Source organism: Plectropomus leopardus, chromosome 2 (genome assembly GCF_008729295.1).
Source record: "Plectropomus leopardus isolate mb chromosome 2, YSFRI_Pleo_2.0, whole genome shotgun sequence".
Taxonomy (NCBI): domain Eukaryota; kingdom Metazoa; phylum Chordata; class Actinopteri; order Perciformes; family Serranidae; genus Plectropomus; species Plectropomus leopardus.
Genome location: NC_056464.1, coordinates 17024535 through 17036865, shown reverse-complemented (window position 1 = coordinate 17036865; position 12331 = coordinate 17024535). Strand labels below are relative to the sequence as shown.

General features: G+C 39.9%; 1 protein-coding gene across 3 annotated transcripts; it reads right to left on the bottom strand.

The window, feature by feature from the left end:
• Nucleotides 1–1018: 1018 nt before the first annotated feature.
• Nucleotides 1019–7867, bottom strand: cidec (cell death inducing DFFA like effector c). Of its 3 annotated transcripts, none has more exons than XM_042497307.1 (6): nucleotides 7769–7867; nucleotides 4534–4602; nucleotides 4286–4439; nucleotides 3665–3814; nucleotides 2819–3009; nucleotides 1019–1461 (listed from the first exon to the last, which is right to left on the bottom strand). In XM_042497307.1, exons 2-6 carry the CDS (start codon nucleotides 4596–4598, stop codon nucleotides 1281–1283), a joined length of 741 nt encoding a protein of 246 aa, XP_042353241.1. In that variant the 5' UTR covers nucleotides 4599–4602; nucleotides 7769–7867; the 3' UTR covers nucleotides 1019–1280. The 3 variants fall into 3 exon arrangements, with proteins under 3 accessions (XP_042353241.1, XP_042353232.1, XP_042353224.1); XM_042497298.1 differs by lacking the exon at nucleotides 7769–7867 and adding an exon at nucleotides 7568–7761; XM_042497290.1 differs by lacking the exon at nucleotides 7769–7867 and adding an exon at nucleotides 4925–5058.
• Nucleotides 7868–12331: the final 4464 nt, after the last annotated feature.

Genomic DNA, 12331 nt, shown 5'->3' with positions numbered 1-12331 from the left:
AAGAGCTGATTCTGAAGAAACCAGTGTAAATGCAGACAACTGTATTGGTAGTGCCATTTAGGAATACTGTGAACCATAGAAAATGTAGGTTAGAGCACAAGACAGTCAGCATGCAACCCATGACTCATTTCAGTGCGAACAAAAAATTGCACATGACCATTCACTTTTATGTTGAGTGTATATGCAACCATTGTTCATGCAATATGTAATTTAATTGATGCAATACCAATACAAAATAGGAAAATGTACTGATTATCCAATGATTCACCTCATTATATATTTAAACATCCATCAATACATAAGAAAACAATAAACCAAAGAAGGGTATTCATTATATTTCATATAAACATGGACTGAATCAGAAATGACCGATTCTGCACAGGTTTCTGTTCTCTCTGGTCACAATGTTCGTACTGTATAGAACAAAAGAGAAGAAACCAGCAGATGAGAAGAAAGAGGAGTGGACCATCCTACTCTTGACTTCCTGAATATATACCTCAGACTTTTATCTTTGTCAGGTGTATCAGACAGCCAATTTGGCTCAAAATCTGCCCTCAGATTTTTTTCTGCCACCTTCCAGGACAAAATGGCAAAAGTAGCACTTCTGTCACCAGCTGAAGCAATCATCTCTCTCTCTCTCTCCGTCTCTCTTCTCTCTCAGCATAATGGCTTGCTTCCATCCCCTCGCCCCCTGCAGCTGCTTGCTCTTTCTTTGCTCTCCTCCTCTGATTTTCTGAGGCAGAGGCAGGCTGCAGCTGACAGGACAGTACGGACCAGGGGACAATTAGGGAAGCGTGGGAGAGACAGCTGGACCTGTTGCCAATTACACTGACTTTGACCAGGCACCCCCCCCCCCCCCCCACCCACACACACACACACACACACACACACACACACACACACACACACACACACACACACAAAGCCAGCTTAATGGGCTCACACTGCACATCTAAGCTCCCATGTGGACTCACTGTATGTGTACTTAAATGGACTTTCAGGAATGAGAAAATAAAAAAAAAGTCTTACTTTTATTTATTTATCTCCATAGGAAAAAGTTACAGTAGTGAGTAAAAGTGCTTTCTGAGGAATAACTTGTGGTGACAGCTTTGAGGTACATAAATGTAACAGAGCGAGAAAGTGACAGTGAGACTGTTGCAATGTCAACAAATTTCACAGGAAACTGAACATGTGGAGAACAGTTTCATCCGTGACCATCTACAATGTGCCCTTAGTCTACGAGAGGACGATGCTCCACCATTGTCAGCTCTAGTCCATCATCAGTGGGATATCTTTCCCAGCAGCATGCTCTGCAGCTGTCTGAGCCGGCCTTCCTGAGGCAGTGTCAGGCTCTTCTCTGCCCGCTCCTCCTCCTCCAACAGCTGCTCGATGTAGCAGGAGGAGCCCAGCAGGATGTGGCCTGTGGCCTGCATGGAGAAGATGGTCCATCGCAGAACCTCCCTGGAAGCACAATGAAGAGAGAAAAGGGGGGAGTGAATATAGATAGCAAACTTTCACATGCAGAAACAGCTAAAGACAAGCACAAGCACAGTGTTTGAACTACTTAGGGTTTTCCCTATGTATTAGAATATTATCAGAAACAGATCATTTGCTGTCAGAGGTCTGGGGCTCTGGAATGATCTGCCCGAGAAAATTGGGTCGGGCGAGTCTTTTGAGTTTCTGCTTATAACAAACTAATGTCGGAGAGTCTTTATTGATTTTACTTGAGTTTGAATTTCCTGTGAAAGTTTTCTTTTAAAACCTATTTTTTATGACATGTCTTGTATTTTGTTGGCTTGTTAAGCACTTTTAAACTGCTTTGAAAAGCACTTTATAAATAAATATTATATTATAAAAAAAATAGATGTTATGTCTTGAGTAAATGACAGAAAAGCAGAGTCCAAAATACTAGACTATGCTCCCATGAATATTTATTTGAACTACCACCAAGGTGTTGTTTTGAGCTTCACACTCTCCACTAAACGTAAAGATGAAACGTCCCCCCCTTGGTAACTAAAGTAAATAAACATTCATGGAAGGACAGACTAGTATGTGGACTTTGTTTAAACGTCTTTGCATGATCTGTAGTCCAGCACCTAGTGTTCATTATCTGGATGTACGTGCTTTTATATACCTTTTATCATGTCTTGAGTAATGGTTATGCAGAATTAAATAGACAAGCATGACAGGTTAAACAGGCTGACGAGAAAAGGACTGACAGGAAATAAAAAAAAACTTAAAAATGGACCTAAGAATCAAACCCACTGCACTGTGAGCACAAAAGCCCCATATTTGACAACTCTGCAAAATGTAATCCTCTCTGACTGAAGCTCTGTGCCAAAGCTGAAAGAGAGCAGATCTCAGCAGCGATGACATAACTTCCCCCAAAATTAATCTCGGTAAAATCTAGCCTTTGTTCCTCTGCAATCTGATCATTTCAACTCCACCACCCACATAGGTATACACAGCACAATATACATTTAGACTTTGCATGTTAGGGGTTTTATGCATATTACTACTAGAAAAACAGTTGATGTACAGTAAAAAAATGAACCCCCCCAAAAAACTGAATTGTTTGTGGGTGGCTGAACTGCAGAAGGTGATGATTAGCGTGGTATTTTATGGATTAGAAACTAATTCAAATGCAGCAATTTTCATCTCTAACTGGATTAAACTATTACTCTGGCTCCAAAGCGTGCTTCAGTAAAGTCACCAGGGGAATGCTTTGATATGAAGAAACAAACAGACATCAATTACATAATAGTTCTACACAAATGCACAAGAAGGTTTCAGAAACTTGGCCGACTCCTTCACTCACTTCAGCATAGATTTTGCAGCGTAGCAGCGCAGGTCATAGGACACAGAATAGGCACCATACAGGGTCGCTTTGACGTTCAGGCAGCCGATGAAATCTTTGGGATTGGTTTTGTAGAGGTCAAAGGTCAGCTTGGCCACATCTTTCCGCTGCTGTGGCTTGCACGCATTGAGCTGATCCCTGGAGAGGCTGTTCTGTAAGGCGACAGGGACAGAAACACAAGTCGGGTCAATAGGGTACAGACACATTTTTGTTGGTGTGATTGCAGCCGGCAAACTGGACAAAAAGCAGCTCCACCAGCAGACAGCTGGATTGCAGAATGGAGCATTTCCTGCCAATGATGATGGGAATGGTAAAGGACAATGAAGCCAGGTCAATGTGTGGTCACTATTCTAGATTTAGATCAATGCATGCATCCATTTCTATGGAAATGAATTGCTTTTGGGTGAACGGCATTTAGATTTGATAATACCTCTGGGTCTGATTAATATTCAACCCCAGCCTTTGATTCTTCTTGATTCAAAAATTATATAAAGGAGGAAACTAATCTCTGGTGTTCGCCCTCTGCACAATAACTGACATATTGTTCCCCTATTCATTATGCAGGATACAATACTTGCTGATTAAATTTCACTCAGTGTATTATTCTTCAGTCTGCAGAGCCCTGTACCATCCACATTCATAGCTGCAGCATTAAAGCAACAGATATTTGTTCAGTCACCACATCAAAGAATCACTGGCATAACAAAAGCTGAGTAAAAGTAGCGAAGATGAAGATGTTGAGCGTCACACTGTGCAGCTGATCAACAGTGTCACCCAGTGGTTGATGTGAGTCAAACACCATCATACCGGATGTGGGGTCCACTTGTTGTCCTTCTCTAGAGCCATGAGGACAGCGTTTTCAGGCAGCGTCTGGAAGAATTCTTCTGTGTCGACCCCCGTGCCGTCTTCATCCAACACCAGGGCGCTGACGCACGGTGCACTCAACGAGTCGCTGACCTGACAGCACAAGCGCAGACAGAACTTAGGTATACATCACATGGTACGTAACTAGGTCACAGGTCATGTGGGCATATTACTCATTAGAAGACAATTCATATACACAGATAGAGCACTATTACAGTCAGATACCAAATGTACACCTCATTCTTGTGAACTTTCACCAGCATTAGTTCACAGATGGTGATGCAATAAGTGAGTCACAGGCCAGTCTGTTGCAACATTATTATGGTTGACTAAAGCTAAAGAGTAAGCTAGGTGCGAAAAAAACATTTTAGTCAACAAAATATAAAAATAAAAATTCGATTAAAGTAACTGAAAGGACATTGTGTTCTTACAAAACCAGCTGAAAGAAAATAAAAATACAGGAAATGTCCTTAATTTTAGTTTTTGTCAAATTGGACATCATTAACCATCTACTACATCAATATTCCTCCCTGGCCCTCTCAACACTTCACACACACTCCTTACCTTGTTCATCAGGTCTTGTAACGTGTCCGCCATGATGCCCTTCTTCATACTGCGATCAGCATTTGTGACCCTAAAGGGTTTTGGCCGAGGAGCTCGACCCGACAGGAGTTGCTGGGTCATGGAGGCGCTGGCTGAGACGCTGTCTGCCACACGCCTGAGAAAAAGATACAAAGTCATTATGTTAAACACTCAACTATTAACTGGTGATTGTTGACGATCCCATTCACCCCACGGAGCAGTGCTCTTACTTGGAGAGGGAGGACGGAGTCAGAAGGCTGAGAGACCTCATCGCATAATCCATCTGAGTGGTCATTGAACTGCAATTGGAGGAAATGTCAGTTTAACAATAAGACTAAACTACAAGGCAGCACATCATCCCTAGTAAACAACATTACTAACAGGCCTCACAGAGGGCACAAGTAGTAACTTTGAGAGAATACTAATACAGTAAATTTTGGTACCACATGCTCTATTTCATGTCTATGTCAACATCTATCACAACCAACTCTAATCTCTAAAACTAAACCTTTTTTTCCAAAAAAACACTTGACACTAATGTTCAGATAAAGAGACAAAAGAAATCTGCAACATAAATCTTAATGTTTTAAAAGTTGACATTTCGGAAGCTGTCCTCCTGACCCTTTTTGAGTGTAATCCTTGTAGCTGTCCTTGAGATCCTGAAGTGCGGCTCTTAACTCCACTCGACCAATCTGATAACACACGTTCTCTTCTCTTGTTGCTGTTTCTTGCACCACTTGGTCACTGAACTTTGTGCTGATGACTGGTGAGCTAGTTTTAAGCTTTATTGAGTAATTCACCATGAACACTCAAAGTGACACTCCCCTGTGAAAGCCCCAGTTTTCACTGGAACAACTTCTACTGAACAAATAGTCCCCATGAAAACATGCTGACTGTTGTTGGAAATATTTCAAAAGACATTAAAACGTAACTTTTAATGATAAGAGGAGAACACATTCTGTTTAACTCCACTGTATTGGATTGGTGGCAGAAAACCTCTGTCTGCATGGTTAAATAACAGCTGGTGTAAAAAATATGATTTGTTTAGGCTAATAACGGTGAATCAACCCTCTCAAGAAAACACAGGGTTTGTGACAAAACTACCAGAAGTTTGAAGAAGGGATGATTCTAAGGTAACGAAAACATGACCATTCTTATTTTCCCAGTGATTATACTGTAGGAAACATATTATTTTCCATTTCTGCCAATTAATCTGTCTAAATCCTACACAAAAAACCTTTAACAAACACACAGACAATGAAGAAGTGATACCTGCCATGTTTGAGTTGAATTTTCTCAATGCAGTCAAAAGACTTTTTGTTGATTATACAAAAAATAAATTCCCATTATCTAAAAAGGAGAAAATTATAGATTTTTTTTCATATAGACCTATTTTAACTTCAACATCTGAGAAAACTTACAATACTTAACAATTTTCACCTCACTCCCTCTGTCTCAGAGGTTGTGGAGAATATTTGACAGTAATTCAACTGCTGCAAAAGCATAATTCTTGAAAAATTTCCCCATTAGGTCATTGGGTTAACATTCACACGTTATCTTGGTGTACCGCCTTGTGTAGGCAATGAGGGCCCACACCTCCCAGTTATCACATCATGTTACACAACTAGATATACAGGCAGCCTGAGATCACCTGCGTAGTCTCGCCGTCACAACAATCAAAACCCACAAATTGATATGAAAGTTATGTGAAAGCATTATTACCCAGGCACATCTGATGTTTTAGTGGGAAGAAGCAGAGCCACATCTACTATGTCATAGGTAGATTATGAGACAATGAGCACCTGGGCACGGTAACTAATTTGGCCTTAACGGACCAGTTTCCACAACCATTAATGTAATGGGAATTGACATTTGTAGTCCAGACAAACTTCTCTTTGTAAAAAAATGACGACAACTGAATTGACATTATTATATCTGCACAAAAATAGGGTTTTTTTTGCAGAGGTGGGGCCCTTAAAACTATTCAGTTACACATTTTAAGGAGTATACAGTCAAGTGAAACATCACAAAATAAATGAATGATAATAAAAAAAATCCCTCAATGTAGGTTATCTGGCATGCACAATATATCAAAAAGCTTTCTTCAAATGATCATCAAATCAGTCTTGAAGGGCCCAGATTGCATAGACAGCTTAGCTCCTCTAAAGTCATTTAGATTAAATGATGGGACCAACACTCATTTAAAATGTATCATTATGTTTTCTGTCTTGTGACACGTTCACAGTGAATGTAAAGGCTATTCTCTCTGTTTTTCAGTGGGACTTTTGGGGCTCTGTTATCGACATGAATGACTAAGTTTAACTATGTGATAAGAAATGTAAAGTCAGTAACAGCAACTTCGCGCAGAGGGTCTGGTTTAGGGCCACACGAGCCAAGTTCAGCCCAGTAATCCAGCTAAAAATGCTCTTCAAATGGTTTAAAAAGTTAGATTTCTGTATGTTTGTCTCAAAAAACACAAACAACTCAGTGGATCAGAAGTGACCCGGTGTGACACACCTGATGTGATGTTAAAAGAGATTTACCAATGACTGCCCCTCTTACATAAACTTTGGGTTCAGATGAAAGGCCACACACTGCTGTTCTCTCACACAATTCATTGCCAGTGGCTACATTTCAATATCTGTGACTCTGAAGGTTTACGCTCAGCTGAGCAGCATATCATTCACACTCAGCAGACTCCTGCACAACTGAGGCATCATGAAAGGAAACAGAGGACATGAGAGTAAAACTTAATCTCATCACACATAAGGAACACACACACAGTCCTGACGTAATGGTTTTAAGTGCATAATTTGCCAACTGAACAGTCTGTAATCTACTGTTCATCTTTATGGTCACACAACTACAACTGCAAAAAAAAAAAAAAAGACTATCTGCAGTCCGAAATAAAGTGTCGAACTTGTAGAGGTTTGGGGTTCACCTGTTTGAGTAACACAACATAAAACCATCTCAACTGGAGAAAATATACACATATATTCAGCAGTCGGATAGAACAAAAACTCCTGTTGTATTAACAAACTGAGGTATAAAATTTTTTTATTTTACAACCACTTAAGTGGAGTCCTTTGAAAATGAAGCAACTGGTCACCCTAATGAGAATCTGAAAATACCAACATAACATAATGTTAAACTTTAAGTAACAGAAACACAGTGGTTTCTATGCACTACCTTGTTTTACATTGTAGACAGCAAATTATTATATAACCCAAGACAAAGACAGCTTATTTTTATATTCAGACTTACTTTTCACTTGAGTGTTCCCGCAAGTGCAGCCACACGAGCGCCCTCACTACCTCAGCACTAATTAACAACACCTGGATCAGACTAAGGACTCACTGCTGTCTGACCCTTTGTTTGAATGCTTCCTTACGAGCAATTTATAAACATTAAGCTGCTCAGTTAAGAAGTGGACACAACGAATATATTTGACTAATATTAGCTTACAGTTTGGCGAAAGGCAGCTCCTCACGTCGTCAAAGACCTGTGAATTATATAGTTTCTGGGCAGGAGATGAGGAAAACTGAGGACATCATGTGGACAAACGACAAATTGATTAAGTGAAGGCTCCAGTAGCCTATTCTTTATTTTCTCTTTGTACTTTTTTGCACCGTGGGCATGATGGAGAGAAACGCAATTTCAATTCCAGTATGTCTAACATAGGCTACATGTCCCAACTGGCAATACAGCTGACTTTGACTTTGATTTATGGACACAATTCCAATTAAAATTTCAAAAAGAAAATTAAAAGACATAAATTTGAAATTTTTTTAATTTAACCACCTAACTAGGAATAATCAGGTCATAAAAGACTTTAGAAGAAAAAGGAAATCGAAAAAGCAAATTTAGAATTTTAAATGATAATTTGGAAATGTAAAGTGACAATCAGAAAGGTGAAATTTAAAATGCAAAAGCTTAAATGGAAAAGCTCAAACTGAAATCTTAAACTGTAAGGAACTGTCAATGGCAATGGGAAAATATAAGGGAAACATCAAATATGACACTTAAAATGTGAAATTGAAATACTTATATCAAAAACTTGCGTTTCACTTAATCATGTCGAAAGTTAAATTTTATATTCTCCATTTAAATGTAATCTTTTCCATTTTCCCATTTGCATTTTCCATTTGGATTTTAGAGTTGTATGTAAATGAGGAGACGGGGCCTACAGGCTGGAGGGAGGGTCTGACACTGCTGAGGCGCGGGGGCACGGTGTGGACAGCAGGGGGCGCTGATTGCTGAGGGGCACAGTGCAACAACAGTAGAGGAAACGGAGCAGAGTTGGATGTTTATTTTTAAGCTTCATTTGGGAACTACTATTAAAATACGTTTTTGTCACATTTCTCAGGACTGTCACAATATTTTGAGAGGAGTAGGCTACATGAGACAGGTGATCTGTGTTAAAATAATCAGGTTCCTCTGGCTTCTTCTGGTGCTTATGTTGGGAATTATTGAAATCATCCACGCCCCGACAGAGCTCAACCAATCAGAGTCAGGGGGTCTCTACGCAGTGTCAGTCACTGCTCGCGCACACGCTGCGCAGACCCCCTCCCCTCCCTCGCGCACGCTCAGTCAAGCTCACGACTGTCAGCGCGCGGCATCGGGAGGATAATTAGGAACACAAAGGCCGAAAAACAACAATCAACAATGAAAAAAACTGCCCATTCCTCTGCCGACAACGGCGTGCACGGTGAAGACAGAGTCACAAAAGCAGACCGAAGACGAAAAGCGGGCTAAAAAGAAAGAATTCAACCGAGCCCGAGATAAAACGAGGGTAAACACCGGAGCTGCTTTTCCGAGGTGGCCAGAGCTAAAGGGACCCGATAGGACTCCAAACGATGGTGAGTTCGCCTCATTTCTGCATTAAAGCAAATTAATGTAACGCCTGGTTAATTTCTGTTTGATTAAACTTGTAATAAAGCCACGTTGCTAAGTTGGTGACAGGCTATATCTTGCCTTACTCTGATGTTGATGTGGAGCTAACGTTAGCTTGGTCTCGATGGTTAGCATTGTTTCATTGCAGAGTGGCTGAAAAAAATCTGTGAAGTGACCAAACAGTCTTATCAGTTTGGGTTCATTACTGATATTTATGTATGCTCTCACTGTATAATGTTGTCATTATCACTGTTCTACCGCATGGTTAAATCTCTGCTTACTACCGTTTCTGTTACCGAATGCATGCACTGCAAAAAGCACACGCTAACGTTTCTTGTTATGCCAAATAGAAATAGCTTCACATTATTTTCCATAGCAAAACGATTTATCCGGCTTGCTATTGTGTATCTGTCAACTCACAGGCTGCAGTTGTTGGACAACAACAATCCAAGGCCTAGGCGGACTTTCCCATTAGGCCATTTGCCCCTCCCCCCCTCGCCCCCACCTGTCGGCACTACATGGACTATTCCATGATGCGCATCACGGTACTGCGCAGGGCTTATGCGGAAATGATTCCAGCGCGCCAAGAATCAATTCATGTAAACACATGGATGTATTATAGTGAAATCTGTGTAAACAAAATACGAAAAAGAGACTAATCGAGATAAACCATGAAGCTAAGCAACGAGAGCGGTTCACAGAAAAAGAAGACGATTTAGAAAAAAACAGAGTTTTTAACAAACCTGCAATAGGTATGTACCTTTTTTAAAGCAGTGCAGGTGTTGTGCCAAAAAGTGATCATCTCCCAGAAAACTGATTGCCGTCCGTGGGAGCGCAACCAGCTTGTTAAATTTGTATCGCCAAGTATTCATGTCTTCAGCTACTCTCACATGGATCAAACAGTTGTAACATATAAATACATATAACCTGATGTCCGTGGTAAGAGCATAGGTACGTCTTTGTAAAACTTTAATGTTTCTTGAAACCAAGTTTTCATGTGTTAACAATTTATAGTTTGATTAGGCATGACATTTATGCGGTTACAGACAATATTGTTCTTTCCATGGTTTTTTGTGTGTGTAATATGTCTAAAATCTTGTTTACGTTTGGAAAGTAGTCTATCATACTTTCCAGATGGGCAATGTAAAAATGAGGATATTATCTGCTGTTATCCTTATGAGCCTGCATTATATAATCTGCTCTGTGCCCAAGAGTATAACCTCTCCAATCCTTTTTAACCTCCTTTTACCTGTTGAAATACCTTTGAAGAGCCAGTACAACATATAAACACCTGCCAAAAAGAGAGAGTTGTTCCTGCCTCAAAATTACTTCCATGTAATATAATGCAGGCTCATAAGTATAATAGCAGATAATGATCAACTATTTTCCAAATGAAACCAAGATTTTTGACATACAAACAGCGGAACAACAATATTGTCTAGAATCGTGTAAATGTCTTGCCTGATCAAACTATAAATCGTAAATAATTTGGTTCCAAGAAACATTAAAATGCTCTTAGCACAGATGTGTGTATTTGCATGCTACAATTGTTTGATCCATGTGAGAGCAGCTGAATACGGGAATACTGGGCGATACAGTTTTAACAGGCTGCTTGCGCTCCCGCAGACGGCCATCAGTTTCTGGCAGACAATCACTTTTTGGCGGGACTGCCTGTCAACAGACAAGAGCAGCCAGCCGCGCCGCCCGCTCATAGTAACCTTAGAAAAATGAAAGATGTGATAGCAAGATTTGCTGAAGCCAAGTATCGCAAAGTCAAGTTTTAGATGCCAGAACAGAGAGAGAGATAGATAGGAGGTATGAAAACAAACACAGAGAGGAGAGATGAAGACAAAAGGACAGAGACAGAAGAGGGATTGAGACAAAAGCACACAGAGGATATGAAAACAAGCAGAGAGAGGAGAGATGAGACAGAGAGAGATAGGAGATATGAAGACAAAAGCACGGAGAGAGAGAGAGAGGAGACTGACCAAAAACTAAATGTTTCTATGTAACTAAAACAGTATGTGCGTAATATGTGTCTAAAATATATTTCTGTAATGTATGTAATAATTTAAAAATATTGTGTTAGTGTAGTGGGTTGTCAGAAGTCTTGAAAAAAGGTCATTGTATGTCTTCCGAAATCATAAAAAAGAAATCATAGTACAGACGTCAAAAATCATGAATAATTGTCATACCATAGAAAAATGTTATAGTATGGTAAATCGGCAAAAATTTAAAAAAAAAACATCATAGTATAGCACGTCATCAAAAATCATTTAAAAAGTCACACTACAGCATTTAATCAGAAATCATGAAACATTTTCATAGTATACGATGTTGTCATAAATCATGAAAAAAAAACATCATGGTATTGCATTTCATCAAGATCATGAAATAAACGTCATAGTATTGTGGGATTTTGAGTTTATAGTAGTCTTGTTTTGAGGTTTTCAGTTTTATTGTTTTCCGTGTTTCCTGTTTTTTTTCCTGTATTTCCATTCCTCATTTGTCTACATCAGTCTTGCCTATCCTTCCCTGTCAGTCTCTCTTTCACGCCTGTTTCTTTCTAAGTCTCATTTGCTCCACCCTGATGTTCCCAGTCACACCTTCTTTAGTTAACCAGTCACTATGTTTCCCTCCTGTTCCTGTGGACACTTACCCAGCTGTGTCATTGTCTTGATTAGTGCCCTTTGTATATATACCTGAGGGGGATATTTCATCAATGTAGCTTAAAAAAAAGCCAAGCGCACCTGAAAATGCCCAGCTTAAACCACCGCCATCTCCCTATTAAGACTCAAGTCGTTCCGCTAAGTCATTCTAGCCTCATCTAATCAAGGCAGACTTGCATAGCCTCACTTAGTGTTCACAGCCCGGGTCCATAAGAAGCCCCGATGAATGGATGCACGAAAAGACGATCAAGTTAGTCAGGAAGAGGGAAAAATTAGAGCGATGTATTTTTCAGTGGCTGAACAAATGCTGCTTATGGAGCTTTATAAAGATTACAAAGTGATATTTACATTACAGGGCGTGGGAGTCAGCCTGGAGAGAAATGCTGACAGACTAAATGCAATTGGGACAAAAATGAATACAAAATGCAAAATGGGACATCGCCACAACATATCTTACAGTCTAAAA